Source organism: Arabidopsis lyrata (assembly GCF_000004255.2).
Source record: "Arabidopsis lyrata subsp. lyrata unplaced genomic scaffold ARALYscaffold_8, whole genome shotgun sequence".
Lineage (NCBI taxonomy): Eukaryota > Viridiplantae > Streptophyta > Magnoliopsida > Brassicales > Brassicaceae > Arabidopsis > Arabidopsis lyrata.
In genome coordinates this window covers 21,624,890-21,642,879 of record NW_003302548.1, presented here as the reverse complement: position 1 = coordinate 21,642,879, position 17,990 = coordinate 21,624,890, and the positions used below count along the sequence as shown (strand labels likewise).

Here is a 17,990-nt window from a genome sequence, read left to right as displayed (position 1 = left end):
AAAAAAAGGACTCCAAGTGACGCAGGGCAGTCAGCTGCTGCTGCGGTCATCTAGAGGACCATAGTAATTTGACCCAATACAAAATAATGTTGCACTTGAAAGAAAAAATAGTCCAAATATTTGAAAGTTAGATTCTCACTAAAATTTTAGACCCATAATTTACTTTAAATAAAAGAAATACTCACCTAATATTAATTTCAATTTTTACAAAACACCAAATAAAAAATATCAAAATTTTTAGTGTACTATCTTATATTAAAAAAAACAAATTTGACCCCCATAACATAAATTTCTACCTCCGCCACTGATTCATAGCCGAGATTGTATATAATCAATTATAATTTTATTTTCGTTTTAATTATTTGTCTGCGTACACTCACGTTCTTGCAACATGTGCAAGAAAATAATAGTTGCAATAATAGTATTTATCTTAATGTAATATAAAAAAAGTTACACATCAAGTTCTTAATTCCTCTAATTATTTTGTTAGAGAGACTTCAAAATGTTGAGAAACAGTTATGGGCATTTTACTTCCCAGACAAAAAACAATCTGTAAGCATCGTGTCCAAGATCCTATTTTCTAGATTATTTATTTGTTCTTTCTAACTACGTTTAATTTTTTTACTTATTTAATTTATATAACATAAGTTAATTATGTTCTACGCACGGACTGTTTCATGGTTTTTTTTACTGTTGACTGCATTGGTTTTCACTTTTATTTTCCTCCTTCCTCTCATTATTTTTATATTTGTTGGGTACTTGTTGTTATTGTAATATTTTGCCTATATCAAATGAATACAAGATACAAGAAATGATAGATAAATCTTAAGAGTGATACATTTTTATTAGTTTAATATTTTACCCTATTTATCATGTAACTAAAACTTTCAGTCTTTCACCAAAGCATATCTCTATCTTCTGATAGTTTTTTTTTTTTTGATAGTTAAGTTGTTGTTCAACTTTGATCACACTATTGTGTTCAATCAATTCACTCTATTTTGCTATATATTTTGTTTGTTATGTCTGCCATATTTTAAGATAACATGCTTTAGTTTATGTTTTAATTACTTTTAATTTTAATCTTGGCTCCACTCGCCAAGTCGCCATATCGCTAATTTTTCCTCTGTGCTTAAAAAAGAGAAAAATGTTCAATTATTGGGACTATGGTATCACATCACACATATATATGCGATTCGCCCATGTATGATGTCTATACTATATGTATACATTTGCCGACAAATAGTTCGTGATGTATATAAACAATATTTTACCAGTATTTTGCTTGTTGAATTTTTTAATCTTTTGACTTGTTAATAGATAGCCGGGAAATTATAGAAATATTTAGAAACTTATATAAAAAGATCGAACTTTAGTAGGTTACCACATCAAATGTCGTTTTCATGATTGATTGAATGCTGTGTACTGTCTTCTCCAATCCCTCGTGCCACATGTTCTTATAGAAACTGTCGGTGCCCTTATATTCTTCTTTTTCCTGCTATTATTTTAATTTTCAAGACTATGGAATAGAAAAACATTTCATTTTTTACGCTTATGTATAGTTTACATTACTTTGGTTCTTTGGAAATGCCCAATTTACAACTATATATATACCACTAACTAAGTACGTACTAGAGTACATAACAAAAAAAAATTGCTTCTGTTTTTACTAGCAGATCGCGCTGGAGCATTTGGTCAACGTGAAGAGAGATTTTATGTATAGCCGATTAACAAATATAGGTTTGCACTTCAACTTGATTCGATCATACCACAGCTATTCACAAATTTGTGTTGTTTCAAGAAAAACAAATATTAGGAAAATACATAAAAATATAAACCATAATAAATGTTATCTGGCGCGTAGTCACCTTGGTGTAAACATAACTTGTATTACAGAAATATCTATAATATGATGTTCAATTTCTCCTTTTACAGCAATGAAATAGTATAAATTAGTGACCAAATCTACAATTATTATTCTTTTTTTCTTTTCCTCTTTTCGGCTTCACTTGTGTTACTGATACACTCACGATCCATTTGCTGAGCGACGCGGAACATAGCCAATTAACGAGTGGCGAATACACCATTTTATGTGGGGTTTGTTTGTCGTTCACATGATTCTTTTTTTTCTTTGTGTGTTTAGTTAGTTATTTTCTCAAAATTTAATTGTTCTCACTTTAAGATTACGCAATCAGAACGCATAGGCTTAGGTTGCACAAAAATTTACGCTTCATGATTAGAAAATTCACACACACACACACATATATATATATATATATGTAAATATTGAGTAATGAGTTATATAGATTTGCTATATATTTAATTAGTCTAATTTCGAGTAGCACATATCCAGTGTGTCAATTAAACATAGATGTATTAGGTCAAGTCTATAATCGACCTTGACAAAGAAGAACCAATTACAACATATACACCACTTAAGTATACTTAACACTGTAAACATTTGTGATAAATAAATAAAACCCTATAAAAAACAGTTCTTCGTTGGATTAAGCTAAATATTGATATAAATAAGTTCAAAGATTAAATTCATTAACATGCTATTCTATAGTAGACTGAAAACGAAACTGGTGTTGATAAACAAGTAAAACACTCATTTAAGCAAAACAAAAAATACCACCTAGGCTATATCACATATATAGTTGTTACTTGTTTTGTTACCTGTTTGTTTCCTTTTTGATTCCTTCATTTTGTTTCCATTTTTATTTTTTCTCAAAGTTAATTTAATTTAGGGATCCAAAATAAGAATCCTTATAAATAAAGTGTCATTTTAAACAAAATTAAAAACATAATGTCATTACTTAAAAATTAAAGTCTCTACAAAACAATGATTCACCAAAAAAAAAAAAGAGATTTTATATGATTTCGGGTGATTAATCCGAACAAAACTCAAGATCTTTCCCTAAACGGAAACTCAAATGTAATTATGTAATTTGGTGGAAGCACATAAATTGGAAATTTCTTTGCGTGTACATGAATTTTAGTTAAAAGTTAAAAGCGATATGATTAATCTAAACACGTGTTACATGACTCATGGGTGACTTTTGACCCGTTGTTATTTTACAATTTGTTTCTAGTAAAAGTGTAATCATAACTGCGAGATAGTGCGCTTTCTTTAAATATCTACCTTTTCTACGCTGGCAATTTTTGTTGTTCTTTTTTTACAATATTTGTTTATGATTGACGACCAAAAAGTGCATATTTACGACGTGAGCTCGAAGTAAGAATGTGGTTATTCAATATTTCCATAACTCTCAGAAGAATAAGATGTTATAACCTTAGAATCAAAGACAATGACGACAAATAACACTGTCTACTAGAAAACACGCAAATTAAAAAATATGAAAATTCAATCAATTATAAATAAAAATCATAATAAAAATAATTATAAAATATTAAATTAACCATAATTATATAACAAAACAGGTTTTTTTAAATATCTTATACTAATAGAGGGGGTACTACTTTGTTTCTGGTGATTTTAGTGATGTACATTTTTTTTATAAAAAATAATAATTTAAAATTAATGATCAACATAATTATGAAATGCATAGAAGAAAAACTAGCTTTCTTTTGTACTACAGAAAAGACAACATCATTTATTTCAAAACAAAAATTAATACTCTATGAATGGGGGAATACTAATTAAATTCCAATTACTAATTAACAAATAGTGAATGCCACGTGTCAAATGGTAATTCTCTTGTCGGTGGAGAGTCCATAAGGGGTATTTAAGATTGGTAAAATCATAAGTATCATAAATTGGTATATGTATACGGCAAAAATTACAGTAATAAATTGGTACACTTTTTTTTTTTTTATGGACAAATAATAAATTGGTACACATGTATTGAATACATAATCCTCTTACACTCTAAAAAAATGTCAAAACACACCAACATGGACTATCCATTAATACGTTTTTTTAAAAAAAATATTTGTGGTTGCATTAAATTTGAAAAGTCATATTCTATATAATTAAGCACAAAATTATCGCAAATTATATAAAGATGAATAAAACAATATCGGACAGCTGTGAGATTGCTTTGTTGTACTTTAGACTATCAACAAAAAAGTCTAACTGGTCCGGATTAAGGAACTCTCCTCTCTCAGATTTCGGGCAGCGTTTGAGATTTTTACGGGCAGCGGTCAAGTTAGGTCTTTGCCTTTCGACAGCTCATGGCCAGTTTCAACTTCCACGAGTACAGTTCTTGATATTATTATACTCGCGAGCCTGCCTATTGGTTGGTTATAACAGTTCTGCAACCGTAAGTCGCCTGATGATCAGATTCGGACCGAAGTAGGTTGTTTAGATTAAAAAAAAAAATGATTAATGAGATGATTCGGACCGTACGTAAAATTACAGTTAAGCTCAAAGTGGTTTTTGTCGTTAGACGCAAGCCTAAACGATCAACATTTTACTTGGAGTTAAAATATTTTATTTAAAGCCTAGTAGTATTACGGAAAGTCGGTCATTTCATATTCAACCTATATAGTAGTGTTCAATTCATACATGAAAGTTTACTATGTGCTAATACATACCCAATCTTTTAAAATTTTCAAATTTCATACCCAAACTTATCAAATTGTGCGAAATCACACATCTCTTGTCTCTATTGCTGACGTGGATGCCACATCGTTGATGACGTTGATGACGTGGTTGCCACATCCTTCATGACGTCGTTGCCATGTCACCATCATTTTAAACAAAATTAAAAATTAATTTTTTTTTTCTCTTCTCATTTTTTCCATCACTATTATCCAACGGAACTGTGAAAAAAATTATATATTTGATGTAAGAATTTAAAATCTTCTTTTCGAGACTGATAACTAATATTTTAACCAAAACTAATATTTAAACCGAGTTTATAAACTCTAAATTTAGAATTCTTCTAAAAATCTTCAAATCACTTTTAGTAGAAAACATAAACCCTTACAATATATCTTCTCTATTAATCAAACGACATTTCTAAGTTGATAACTATCAAAGAGAACTTAATTACATATATTACTATTAGAATAAATTGTATTCTAAGAACAAAATTAATATATGTCTTCAAAGATTAATATATAAGATTATTGTAGGGTTTATATTTTTCATTGAAAGCGATTTGAAATTTTTTAGAAAAAGAATTGCGAATTTTGAGTGTAGAAACTCGGTTTAAATATTAGTTTCGGTTAAAATATTAGTTATAAGTCTTGAAAAGAAGATTCTGAATTCTTACATTAAATATATTTTTTTTTTCACAATTCCGTTGGATGATAGTGATGGACAAAAAACATGAGAAGAGAAAAAAATTAATTTTTATTTTTGTTTAAAATGGTGATGACGTGGCAACGACGTCATGAAAGTCATCAACGACGTGGCATCCACGTCAGCAGTAAAGACAAAAGTTGTGTGATTTCTCACAATTTGATAAGTTTGGGTATAAAATTTGAAAATTTTAAAAGATTGGGTATGTATTGGCACATAGTAAATTTTCATGTATGAATTGAACACTACTGTATATGTAGGGTATGAAATAGCCGACTTACATACGAAGTATCATGTTTTAAAAATAGCAAAATTGAAAACTGAATCGTCAAAGAAAAGTAAAATCTCAAAATTTACATTTGAATTTTTTTTTATAGTAAAATGATAAATATCAAATTAAAATATTGAGAATGAAATAAAAAATATTTAGATGTCGTCTATTGCTTAGATGTCTTGTAACTCTTTATTTTTATTATGAATAGTGGTTAAGAGCTCATGATCGAGAAATGACTTTAAAATGTCAAATTTGAATCAAGAGTAAAACAATTTGTAGTGATTAAAGGATATATATATACCACTTGAAGGAAAGTATATTATATATATGTTGTTAATTGTGAAGTTGAATTTGTCTTCCTAATGAAAAAAAAACTACGGGACGGCGGATAAGAGATTAAATAAATATGATATGTGAAAGAACACATGCAAAAGATTGGTCTTAACTCTTAATATGTCATTGCCATGTTCTTCTTCACTGCTACCCCATGTTTTCCAGCTATGTGATTCTCTTTTGTAAGTTATAAAACAATTCATAAATTAATCAAATCAGAGCTTCAGTTTCGTTATCTTTTTAAACGTGAGAATAATTGGGAGAAGAATAGAATCTTAATTCCTAATTTGGTAGATTCAAAAAAGTAAAGTAGGGCGAATATTTTAACAGAAAGAAAAGAATTTTACTTGATTCCAAGTTCAATCGGATGGCAATCAAATACCTAAAAGTTACCCCACAAGAAAATATATATATATGAGATTTTTAAAATCAACACAAAAGTGGCTGTAGTTTAGTGGTTAGAATTCCACGTTGTGGCCGTGGAGACCTGGGCTCGAATCCCAGCAGCCACATCTTTTTTACCTCGTTATTCTCATTTATTCATAATTGGGCTTTGGATTATTAAACGGCCTTTCCTTTGTTTTCTCCCCTATTGACCATTGTCATCAAATGGGGCTTTTGGAATCATCTAAGCACAAAATTCTCTCCCCCCATAGTGTAAATGAATCTACAAATTACTCCAAGAAACTGGCTATTGTAAAAACTAAAAGGCCTGAAATCGTTTTTCTACACACACAATGATACAAGTACTCTACAAAATATTTCAGGTTTTCAACTCCAAAAAACCAGCTATAGTAGAACAAGAAAAGTCAGTTTGAGACGTAAACAACAGAATCAATCGAAGTCAAGATTTGTTGTTTCTTCATTTTTTCCAGACACGAACTGTACCATCGACCGAAGAAGTCAACATACAGTCTTCTTTCGGGTGGTAACTCACGCTTGTCACCTGCCACAAAGAATTAACAATCGAAGAAATATCAACACCAATACTATTCAGAAAAGTTTAAAACGGGTTAAAAAGAAGAGAAAGAGTCTTTACCACTAAATCATGAGCTCGAAATTTCGATACTACTTTTGCATCTACCAAATCCCAAAAGAAAACCAATCCATCCTCTGATCCTCCAATCACATGTGCATCAGAATTCGTGAGGCAACAATCCGTTTTAAATGACTGTTTACACACGAAAATACCAGTCATTAGTCATACTCTAAATGTTGTAACTAATATATATATATACCAGTCAAGCAGCTATATGGATTATGGTTTCATTATCTTTCAAACTAATGACTAACCTTGGAAATATGACCTTTATAGACTTGGAGTAGTTCTCCTGTGGTTCTGTAATTTAAAAGATATTCACAGGAGTTAAGACAAATCTGCAAGAGAAATATACGTTATTTTCAGAACATACAATTTAGTTTGGTTTCTTTTACCTGTCAAGTAGACGCAGAGTAGAATCCAAGCAACCAGCTAAAACGCAGTTTCCATCATTTGATATCGATATACAATTAACCGGTTGGCCTAGGTTATCGGACATCTCCCTGATTTCATTAAAAACCGAAGAAATTCCCAATCAATCTCAGAAGAAAGTAACAATACCAAGTTTTATTTCTTGTAATGAGTTTATACATACCTACCGATACGCATGTCAAATGTGCGAACTGTTCCATCGACACTACCACCAATAATCTCAGTCTTTGTTAAAACAACAGACATGACTGTATCCAAAAATGTATCAATGATCTGAAAAAAGGATCAATGAACAAAAAAGGACCAATTAGATTTAGCTCTAAAACTATTCCTTATTCCCAGGATTTGAAACAGCAAAAACATGAAAGGAGTAAAACCTGTACTGGCTCAACACTGTGGGATCTGCAGTCCCATACACGTAGCGAACGATCGAAACCAGCTGATACAACTACAGACGACGAATCATTGAACTTCACTGCATTGACCTGATAGATCATTTGTTCGTTAAAAAAACAAGATATGATCAATATATCTAAGCAAACTAAACCCTAGGCGATCCAGATTCCTAGTTTTTGAGACATTTACCTCTCCATCATGACCACGGAATTTACGGATTACACGTCCGGTTGATACATCCCAGTAATAAACTTGCCGATCACCACCACATGAACAAAATTTGGCATTGTCTCTGTGAATAAACAAACACAATCATCATATTAGCCTCCTAATTAGCTTGACATTAATGAAACACAGACTCAATTTAAGCTGAAAGCAACAGCAAAAGTGCACAGAACCAGAATCAAATAAATTTGGACTATCTCAACTTAAACTGCACAAATTTGAATCAAAATCACGAATAGTTCAAGAGAATAACTGGAGATGAGAAAGAGCTGATTTCTTACGAAGTAACATGAACGTCGCGGACTTCGCGGCCATGGGATTTGTAGGTCTTGATTAAGATTCCACGGTGCGGGTTCCAGAGGCGGATGGTTCGATCCTTGCCGCAGGTGAGAGCGTAGTTTCCGTCGCCGTTAAACCTCGCCGCTAAAACCGCACCCTCGTGGCCTTTAAGTATGTGTGCCTCTTTCGTCGGCAGCTCCGCCGCCGCGCTCATCTCTCTCGCCTGGAAAACTGACAGTCACGTTTCCATGGAAACGGGCTTATACTAAAATAGTTAAAATTTGATATTAATGGGCTTCCATAAAGCCCAATTTATTTAGCCCATTTAGATGGCAATAAGCCAATAACTTTGGAGTCTTTGCAGTTTTACCGCCGATTTAGTGTCGAAATAAATTCTGGTTTGATCGATTTTTATTAAAATTAACACCAAATAAAAACTTCGCGTAACGGATATTAATATAGACAGTGGTAAATGCTTAGCAATTGAGGGTAATTAAATTAACCACGATCACTTGTGATAATTATTATTACTAACAAAAAATTTAACGACCAAAAAAGCTTCTCGTCTCCCTCATTTATCTTCCACTATATATTCGTCACATCACACTCATAATCTCTTACAAAAAATCCAACACACAAAAAGAAGCAATGGCCACTAAATCTACTTCCAAGCCTCTTCTGCTCTCATTTCTAATGATGTCATATCTCATATCGATCTTTCATGTCATCACTGTCGCCGAGGGAAGGACTCTCCAGATCACGACGCTGGCTAAGGACCATTCCGGCGCCGGAAACTTAATGGATTGTTGGAACGCGGGTTTAGAGCTTAAGTCATGCACCGACGAGATTGTCAAGTTCTTCCTTAGTCAAACCGGTACGACTGAACCGGCGGTTAAAGGTGGAATTGACAAAGATTGTTGTGGAGCCATTGGGTTGGTTGTGAAAGATTGTTGGTCCGTTATGTTTACTTCTTTAGGGCTTACGACTATGGAAGGGAATAATTTGAGAGAGTATTGTGAGTTTCAAGCGGAGAAGCCGGAGTTGTCTCCGTCTCCGGCGCCGGAAACTTTGGCTTTGTCTCCGGTTGAGATAACGTACCCCGGACTTGATTAATTATATAGCCTTTCCTTAATATTTTAAGTTAATAAAAGTTCACTCTTACCATTGAACTATGTTTCGTTTTTATGTGGAACATTTTCTGATTTATATAGTTAAATTAAACAAATAACAAATATTTAATGATAGGTACACAAATTTTCACTTTGAAAATGTGAATCGACAACTTTTAGAGATGTTTAACGTTTTTTCCCCCAATTTCCAAAGGTGTTTTAATTTTGTTAATCACGGTCTAAATCGACTTAAAATCGTTTTTGGCCAATTACCACGATTTTAACCAATCACCAAACCGAAATTCCACCAAAAAATAATCTAAACCGGAATGTTTAGCCTACCGTTGTTTGTTTCCCGGTAAAATTAAACATTCTTCAATCTTGAATCCTAGAGTCACCTGATGGTTTCTTCCTCAAGCTTAACAATATTCCTTCAACAAGCTTATCTTCACCAAAAGTTTTTGCAGACTTCTTTTGCTTCTTATCAGTGTCCCAAGAACCCAGAATTTGTAGTAAATCGCACTCTGCTTCAACTTCTTTCTTCTTCTTCTTCCTTTCCTCGTCGTTCTGTTTTAATGAAGCTTCTTCGTCTGTCTCTGAGTTATACTCTTCTTCCTCTGAAACAGATGACTCATTCTCATGAACCTTTTTGGAAACTGGACCAAGATCTTCGAATAATGAATCAGACTCATATGGAACCGGGGTGGACGAAGGAACAATGTATCCTGATTCAATCCTAGCCTCAGGGATCATTTGTATCAACGACTGCAGTTTCGGATAACCGAGGTTATGATGTTCTAAGCGGTATCCAAACTTGACCAAAAAGTCTTTCTTGAAGTTACTCATGTTATAACCTCCAGGATTTTCCTCTCTTATCTTCTTTATCAGCTTATGACAATCCGCAATTACCTGGCTTCTCAATCTTTCTTTAGGTTTCTGGCTCATACCAACGTCCTTGATTTTTTTCTCACCATTTGCTTCGTCACACAATGATTTTGACATATTCACAAATATCGATCTCAATCCCTCCGTAGCAGGAGGGTTGCTAAGACAAGAGCTTTTCTCGGTGAACCAAGTTACTCTAAAAGGTAGAGCATCAGAAGGATTCTCCTGGATCCATTTCTTCTCTGATATTAACATTGATACTAAATCAAGCATTTTTGATACATTGAGCGGTTTGAGAGATGAAGGTCCTTCTTCCTTAAGATTCTTAGCCATTGCTTCTCTGGACACGTAAGCAGCTTATCATTAATTGAATGTTATTTCCCTGATAGCTAATGCAGAAACATTGGTAAGGGAAAGAGAAGAATAAGAACCTTGATCTTGAGTGAGAAACAAGGACGAAGCCTCTTGGAGAATTAATGAAAGATTCAATATCCTTCCAAAAAGAATCTTTAGCAAAAACATCATCTACTTGAGGTCCAGTTACTGTTGCATTGCTAAGCTCTATATTTCCTCCCCAAGAAAACGTGCATCTCCTCAGAAGTCGACTTAAGAGCCATGGACTCTTAGATTTCTTGTTGCCTACTTCAGTGTCTGCTTTAACTTCCTCAGCAGATTCACTAGAGGTAGAAGATGCAATTCGAGATTCTAAATTCGTATTCACCACTTTTTCTTCACCAACAACTCCTTTCCCTTCGTCTCCATTTCCAGAAATATGTTTCTTTTCTTCGAGATGCTCTAATTCCACTATTTCAGGTGAACCAAACCATAGTCTATTTAGCTTCTTAAGAAATCCATCTTTTTCCTCGGAAGGAGAAACATCATCAACAACAGTTAAAGCTAGCTGAGTTGTTTTAACTGGTTCCTCTTTTGCCTTAACATCTATCTGCCTAATTACCTGAACAGACTCTTGAGAATTCTCTTGTAATTGAGATTCCTCTTTGACATTTTCATCATTCTGTTTCATATCCTCACACATCTTGTCCAAACTAACAACTTCGTGATTCTCACTAGTTACATTCGGTGATGAGGCTTTGTTATTTATTCCCTGGGTAACAGCATGAATAGAAAACATACCATCTCCCACTGGAACAACCTGTAAGATCTTCGGCATAGATAAAAGAAACCTCGAAAAACTCTTATATCCGTAAAAGTCTCTATCTAAGTGTACTTTCCTCTTTCTCAGCTGCTCACGGAGTTCTGTAATGGGTGCTCCCTTAGGATACCAACTCAAAATCAAACCAATCTGCTTAACAACTTCTTTCGGAATAGGAAGACAAGCCTTAGAAGAACCCGAATTCGTCGCATTTGAATTCGATTCAACCAACTCTATGGTTTTCACACTAGTACAAGATATTTGCTTGTTGGTAGTGGTGGAAGATGTGGCAAATGGGTCAAGAAGAGGAGTTCTATAGTGACCATACCAAGAATTATAAGGACCATCTGGTGGCTGATTGTAATATTTAGCAGTTGGATTTTTCCCTCTAACTAAAGCATCCCAATCCCACATAATCGAAGCAGCACTACACAATACACCATGCGTAGCTTCTTCGTACCCCGCGAGCAAAATGTTGTAATTGTTCATCCTCAATCTATGTAGCACATTCGCGAAATCTCTGTCACTAGTGATAAGGAAGATATGAGCAGGAGGTGGATTCTGTAAAACCCAATACATTAGATCTGTAATCAAAGATCTATCCGTACTGTTCTTCCCACCTAGTGAAATCGCATAAAAATGTAAACTTTTTCAAACAGATCCTTAAGTAAAAAAGTAAGCTTTTTGCATAGAAATGAAGTAGGAGAAGAAGAATTGACCTTGAGGAACATGAGTGAGATTGATTCCAGTTGCGAAGAGAGCTTCTTGGTTAGTTCTGGAGAGCTGGATTAAGTCTCCGAAGGCTGTGATGGTGATGGGTCCTTTGATTCCGCTGATTCTAATGGCGGATGTGATGGTTTGAGCCAATTTGAAGACATTAGCACCCGACGGCAAATGACAGTTCTCGAAATCCCACCATACATGAACCCTAACACTCCGCGACTCCTCTTCGTATTGATGACGCCTCAAAGAAGTGAAGTGGCCGGAGATCGAGCTAGAAGAAGAGAAATTTGCGACCAGAACAGCGATCGCGCGAGGCGGCTTGAAGACGGATGTGGAAGAGAAACCGGCGAGGCGGAGGAAGAGTGATTTGGTAGACGCGAATTGCATGATTTTCTCAGGAAATGGGTAGAAGAATGAGAGGTTTCATGCGTGATTGTAATGGCGGAAATGATTTCATTGAGCTGAGGGTTTTAGCATTTTTAGGAGTTTGAGGAAGATGAAGAAGAAGAATAGAGAAAAAGCATGCGTAAGACTAAAACCCCTTGCTCACGTGCACGTCACGTGTTTAATGGCTTAATATGGGCCCTTTTGTGTTAAGCCCATAATGTCGAACCAACGAGATTTTCCTCGGGTCCTTTTTATTTCTAACTCGTTTTGGCCCAACTAGATTACGATGAGGAGACACGTGTCTTCCACTTTTACCGGCGAGATTATTTTGTGTGTGGTAGATAGATTCAACGGTGGCGCCGTCGTATAAAACTAAAATGCAACGTTTAAATTTGCGAACTGATGATTTATTTTGCTTTTTCTTCTTTCATTGTCTTTTTTCTTTTTTTAGACGGTAGTTCAATTTAATTTTTGAGGAAGAAAAAGATTATTGGGAGATGCGTGTATTCCTTGAATTCATCTTTCTCATAATTGGCATGTTTATTAAACTTTTATGGACTACGGATTTAAAAAGGAATAATAGCAAACGAGTAGTGGATACATCTGTATCTGTTTATTGATAGAAGTGAATTTCTTGCAATTTTTAGCGACAAAAAAACATGTATATATAGAGGTATTAATTTATATAAAAAAAAGAGCCTAATATTGAATATTGTCATATTGATACAATTATATGTGTATCATGAGTCTTCATATATGACATGTTTATTTAATTTCGACGGCGCCTACCCTCCTGGGAAGGTCCGTGCGATGTTTCGTTTCGTGGATTGTTCTAATGATGAGATTATTATCATATCATAGCCAATCATTAATTGATTAGTTACCACTTACCAGAAAAATGTTCTTAAGAAATAAAGATATCATTCCATTATATATCCAAAAATTTAACAAACTAAAGATGTTTTCCAGGTTTTTTATGTTGGTTACAACGACCCAGACAAATGCTACATTCAGGCACGAAATTAATGAAATGTGACTTTTAAAGAAGGGGGAAAAAGGACAATATAAGCTAATTATAAGTTATTATTGGTCGATGATATATGGATTAATTATATTACTTTGCAATTTGCATGTCCATGAGTCGTGATGACGTGGACGTATGCATTTGTACAATCGACTATCTTCTTTAGTTTTCTATACGTTAAACCACATGTCTATGGGTCATCAAACACTTTATTTGATTGGTCCTTTATTTTATTTTTTGACTTTACCGTTTCTTTTTAATTGATTCGCTATCTTTATACCAAGATAATTATTAATTTATTTTTAGGCTTCTTTAATTTTATAAGATATCCCCGAAGGGACAACTTCGTCTATATGTTATGGATCATGATTGAGTATAGAAAGCCAAATATTCAATCAATTGGCACAAATTTAAAAGCTGTTGAAAAACTTTAACTGTTACAATATATTCTTCTCAACTAGTCAAGTGCATGAATTGTATAACAAACCAATCAAATTACGTATCAGTTTTGAACCTTTTTTGAAAAATCAATTATGGACGGTACACACTGTCACGGTTTCCACGAACCCGTCCAGAAAAAATGGTGTGTACCAACCAGTGTTCAAGATATTTTAAATCGGAGTAAAATTGTGTTTCCTCTATATATATATATACACGATTAGGCACAAGACAAATACAAGTAACTGAAATTTAGCCATGATACTTGACTCATCTAAGCAAATATTTGCTATAACAAGTACTTGTCTAAAATCTTATTACTAGGAAGTAATTTCACCCGGCTTGTTACTTGCAAGCTAACTTGACTCGGTTTGTTACTTGCAAGATAATTGCTATTTGAACTAAAGAATTTGAATACTAAATAAATCTTATACAAATTACAAAACATTAAAGTTCTAAACATCATAAAATCACAAGACATTAAAGTAATTATTATATCAAGTATCAAATAACGAGTAGAGACGAGTAACGGGGCAAGTATCAAAAAAATTTATGATACTTGATACTTGACCCTTATTTGAAATTAATAGAATTAACCTACTTGTTACTCGACCTGACTATAACAGGTACTTGAATTTTCAAGACGAGTAGCTGAGTATCGGGTACGAGGCGAGTAACAAGTATTTATGCCCATCCCTACCTATATAAAAGCAAATTAGAGTAATATATATATATAGTTTAATTACATTTTTTTTTTTGGTGAAATATATATAGTTTACATGTATATGGATAATGTTTTGTCTGAGAGTGTGAGTGGAACAAGAGAGACTCGATAAGCTAACAATATAATTGTTCTGTAAAAAAAATAAAAATTGGTAAAAAACTATGAAAAACCTGAATTATGTTTAGTTATTATACAATTCCACAACAATAATTAATAAAAATCAAATTTTGATTTTATTTTGTTGCAAATGGTGTAAAAATGTGCCTAACGATGGTTTTAGTTAATCCTCAAACTTGCATAATTGCCTAAACTATTGCACATAATTTGTGATTTCCCTGAATTGTGTATAGTTAGTAAATCCAACAGAACAATGATCACGTTATTTTGTTTAATTATTTGTGTCCACATGTTTCTCTTTATGAAAGTTGATATTTTTTACTTTCGTTAAATGATGTTTATTTTCTTCGAATACATGATTTCACAGTGCAGTGTAACTATAAATCAACCATACAATAAAGTAAATCTAGTAGGTGTGGGGATATATGGACGGAACGAGAAATTTGTTTAGGTCAACATCAAAATAATGTGTTGGTTTAGTGACATTGTGACACAAAAGTAACGTCTTTTTTCTTCCTCCACACTTCGTTACGTACTTTTAAAATATTTATTCTATTACTTTGTACGTAATACTACCGTAATAAAAATATCAAAATTTTGCGTGCTTGTGTCTGTACTTATATAAATATATACATATATATATATATCCCACTTAGTTTCTTATTCTGAGTTCTAACCCAAAACAAGAACATTAGATTATCAGATAAAAAAGAACAACCCTACAAACAGTAACCAATTTATACATCTCCAGGAATTTAAAACCAAAACCAAACATCATCAAATCGATCGATGGACATGGAGTCAAAAAAACCATATATGATGGTTACTATAATACAAGTCATATATACAATCATGTTCTTGATCTCTAAAGCCGTCTTCAATGGTGGAATGAACACTTTCGTCTTCGTTTTCTATCGTCAAGCTTTCGCTACCATCTTCTTGGCTCCTCTGGCTTTCTTCTTTGAGCGGTACATATCTATATATATGTATATATATGCAAATAGATGTGTATGCACATTAAGATTTTGTAAACTTTAATTTCTATCTATAAATGTTAATTGTATTCTCTCCTTTTTTTTCTTTAGGAAAAGTGCTCCACCTCTTTCATTTGTGACCTTCATCAAGATCTTCATGCTCTCTTTATTTGGGTATGTAGATGCTATGCTACAAGTATAATTGAATTTATCGATCTGCTTTGATATTTCTCTTTGCCTAATTAATGTTATCATGATTTCTTTCTATTCAAAGTAAAAAATGTTAATATATAGAAAGCAAAACGTAAAAATTCCATAATAGTCTGATTTACGCAGATATATATTTGTGTTTATTGATCAAATTTAATATAACATTTAAAGTTTGCAGTAATTTTCTTATCAATATTCTTCGAAATTTTACTAATAAAAGCAAATTTGGAAAAAACTTTTTTCTTTGTCCATTTTGCGTTTATAACGTTGGGGTTTTAAAGGAAAAACATTAAAAAGTATTTGAAGAAAGTATATAAAACTTAAGACATAAACAAAAACGCGCAAAAGCAAAAATACAATCAGGGCTTATTTACATACATGACATACTATACTAGTATAATCAGTTAAACTTTATATATGTTGAACTAATTATCAGTAAAACTTTATCTATATTGGGATTTTCAGTGTGACATTGAGCTTAGACTTAAACGGTGTCGCATTATCATACACGTCGGCGACTTTAGCCGCGGCCACAACAGCTTCCCTTCCTGCCATCACATTCTTCTTGGCTCTCTTATTTGGGTATACTTACAAATTACAAGCATATCTTAATGAGACGTTAATATTAATACCTAATGACTTACTCTTTCTAAGATCTATTTATTGTGTATTAATTTAAAGAATGGAGAGGCTTAAGGTTAAGAGCATACAAGGAACAGCAAAGCTTGTGGGGATTACTGTGTGCATGGGAGGGGTAATTACCTTAGCTCTTTACAAAGGTCCACTACTGAAATTACCTTTATGTCCTCATTTCTATCATGGCCAAGAGCATCCTCACCATAATAATCCCGGCCACGTCTCCGGCGGTTCCACCTCGTGGCTCAAAGGATGTGTCCTCATGATCACCTCCAACATTTTATGGGGTCTCTGGCTCGTTTTACAGGTATCTATTCAAATTGCTCCACACATTATTATCACATTGGTGAAACTACTTTATAGGGCAAATAATTGAGTATTGACTATCTTACTAGAGACCAGAGTTTGAACCAAACATTTAAGAGTTTTTATTATGCTAATTTGATTAATTGTGATATAAGTTTCTGCTAATTTATTTAGTTTAATTCTGTTTCATATTTAAATAAACAGGGTCGTGTGTTGAAGGTTTACCCTTCGAAGCTATACTTCACAACTCTTCATTGTCTATTGAGTTCGATTCAATCCTTCGTCATCGCGATTGTTTTAGAGAGAGATATTTCAGCTTGGAAGCTTGGTTGGAACCTAAGACTCGTTGCAGTCATTTACTGTGTAATTAGTTAACTCTAATTCATTTCCTAATTAATATTATTTCCATAGTATAATTAATATAAACGTGACATATATGCAGGGATTCATAGTAACAGGCGTAGCATATTATTTGCAATCATGGGTTATAGAAAAGAGAGGACCTGTCTTCTTATCAATGTTCACTCCTTTGTCTCTCCTTTTCACTCTTCTCTCTTCAGCGATTCTCTTGTGCGAGATCATCAGTCTTGGAAGGTTCTAAACAAATCTTCTTTGCTATTTTCAGTTTCCTTATCTATTTAATAAAGTTACTTATACATGTGTATGTGTGTTTTTGTAGTATTGTAGGTGGATTATTGTTGATTATAGGACTCTATTGTGTGTTGTGGGGGAAAAGCAAAGAGAAGAAAAACAGTGGCGATGATAAGACTGATCTACAGAAGGAAAATGATGTCGTTTGCAATGAAGTGAAGGTCGTCGTTAGTTGAAAGAATGTGTTAATTTTTGTCTTATATATGTGCTAAAATTTAGGCTTTATATAATTTATCAATTTATGTGACTAATCATTCACATCTAGTAGAGTCTAGAATAGTTATGCTTTCTGTATTAAATTTTTTTTGCTTTTAACTTTTTGTCACACACCAGTTATAGTTTTTAACTAACTTTTAGTTAACGTATCATTTTGTTTGTACTATACACTTATGGTGGTTTTTAACTT

General features: G+C 33.1%; 4 protein-coding genes and 1 non-coding gene across 5 annotated transcripts; 3 read left to right on the top strand and 2 right to left on the bottom strand.

Moving 5' to 3' along the window:
• The first annotated feature begins 6,316 nt into the window (after positions 1–6,316).
• Positions 6,317–6,388, top strand: TRNAH-GUG. The gene has a single exon. It is a non-coding gene; the product is annotated as a tRNA-His (tRNA).
• Positions 6,389–6,507: 119 nt separating this feature from the next.
• On the bottom strand, positions 6,508–8,504 carry LOC9302705 (WD repeat domain-containing protein 83). Its single transcript, XM_002864872.2, has 8 exons — positions 8,250–8,504; positions 7,933–8,035; positions 7,725–7,832; positions 7,511–7,620; positions 7,311–7,418; positions 7,170–7,215; positions 6,916–7,047; positions 6,508–6,822 (listed from the first exon to the last, which is right to left on the bottom strand). Exons 1-8 carry the CDS (start codon positions 8,459–8,461, stop codon positions 6,739–6,741), a joined length of 903 nt encoding a protein of 300 aa, XP_002864918.1. The 5' UTR covers positions 8,462–8,504; the 3' UTR covers positions 6,508–6,738.
• Positions 8,505–8,568: 64 nt separating this feature from the next.
• Positions 8,569–9,416, top strand: LOC9300993 (egg cell-secreted protein 1.5). Its single transcript, XM_002866586.2, has one exon. The coding sequence runs from the start codon at positions 8,896–8,898 to the stop codon at positions 9,358–9,360; it is 465 nt and encodes a 154-aa protein (XP_002866632.1). The 5' UTR covers positions 8,569–8,895; the 3' UTR covers positions 9,361–9,416.
• A 132-nt stretch (positions 9,417–9,548) lies between these two features.
• Positions 9,549–12,929, bottom strand: LOC9302704. Its single transcript, XM_002864871.2, has 3 exons — positions 12,114–12,929; positions 10,673–12,014; positions 9,549–10,581 (listed from the first exon to the last, which is right to left on the bottom strand). Exons 1-3 carry the CDS (start codon positions 12,502–12,504, stop codon positions 9,732–9,734), a joined length of 2,583 nt encoding a protein of 860 aa, XP_002864917.1. The 5' UTR covers positions 12,505–12,929; the 3' UTR covers positions 9,549–9,731.
• A 2,466-nt stretch (positions 12,930–15,395) lies between these two features.
• Positions 15,396–17,901, top strand: LOC9300992 (WAT1-related protein At5g64700). The gene is made up of 7 exons (XM_002866585.2): positions 15,396–15,775; positions 15,893–15,955; positions 16,457–16,573; positions 16,673–16,934; positions 17,138–17,296; positions 17,376–17,527; positions 17,613–17,901. The coding sequence occupies exons 1-7, from the start codon at positions 15,597–15,599 to the stop codon at positions 17,758–17,760; spliced, it is 1,080 nt and encodes a 359-aa protein (XP_002866631.1). The 5' UTR covers positions 15,396–15,596; the 3' UTR covers positions 17,761–17,901.
• Positions 17,902–17,990: the final 89 nt, after the last annotated feature.

What these genes read in the sequence shown, in the direction of transcription:
- LOC9300992 (XM_002866585.2), top strand. Translation starts at nt 15,597, where the DNA reads ATGGACATGGAGTCAAAAAAACCATATATGATGGTTACTATAATACAA. An exon ending in GTCTCTGGCTCGTTTTACAG is followed by an intron (nt 16,935 to 17,137) that starts GTATCTATTCAA and finishes TTAAATAAACAG; the next exon opens with GGTCGTGTGTTGAAGGTTTA. An exon ending in GAGATCATCAGTCTTGGAAG is followed by an intron (nt 17,528 to 17,612) that starts GTTCTAAACAAA and finishes GTGTTTTTGTAG; the next exon opens with TATTGTAGGTGGATTATTGT.
- LOC9302705 (XM_002864872.2), bottom strand. Translation starts at nt 8,461, where the DNA reads ATGAGCGCGGCGGCGGAGCTGCCGACGAAAGAGGCACACATACTTAAA. An exon ending in CGCGACGTTCATGTTACTTC is followed by an intron (nt 8,036 to 8,249) that starts GTAAGAAATCAG and finishes GTTTATTCACAG; the next exon opens with AGACAATGCCAAATTTTGTT. An exon ending in TTCGAGCTCATGATTTAGTG is followed by an intron (nt 6,823 to 6,915) that starts GTAAAGACTCTT and finishes TCTTTGTGGCAG; the next exon opens with GTGACAAGCGTGAGTTACCA.
- LOC9300993 (XM_002866586.2), top strand. Translation starts at nt 8,896, where the DNA reads ATGGCCACTAAATCTACTTCCAAGCCTCTTCTGCTCTCATTTCTAATG.
- LOC9302704 (XM_002864871.2), bottom strand. Translation starts at nt 12,504, where the DNA reads ATGCAATTCGCGTCTACCAAATCACTCTTCCTCCGCCTCGCCGGTTTC. An exon ending in TCTCACTCATGTTCCTCAAG is followed by an intron (nt 12,015 to 12,113) that starts GTCAATTCTTCT and finishes CGATTTCACTAG; the next exon opens with GTGGGAAGAACAGTACGGAT. An exon ending in GTTTCTCACTCAAGATCAAG is followed by an intron (nt 10,582 to 10,672) that starts GTTCTTATTCTT and finishes TTACGTGTCCAG; the next exon opens with AGAAGCAATGGCTAAGAATC.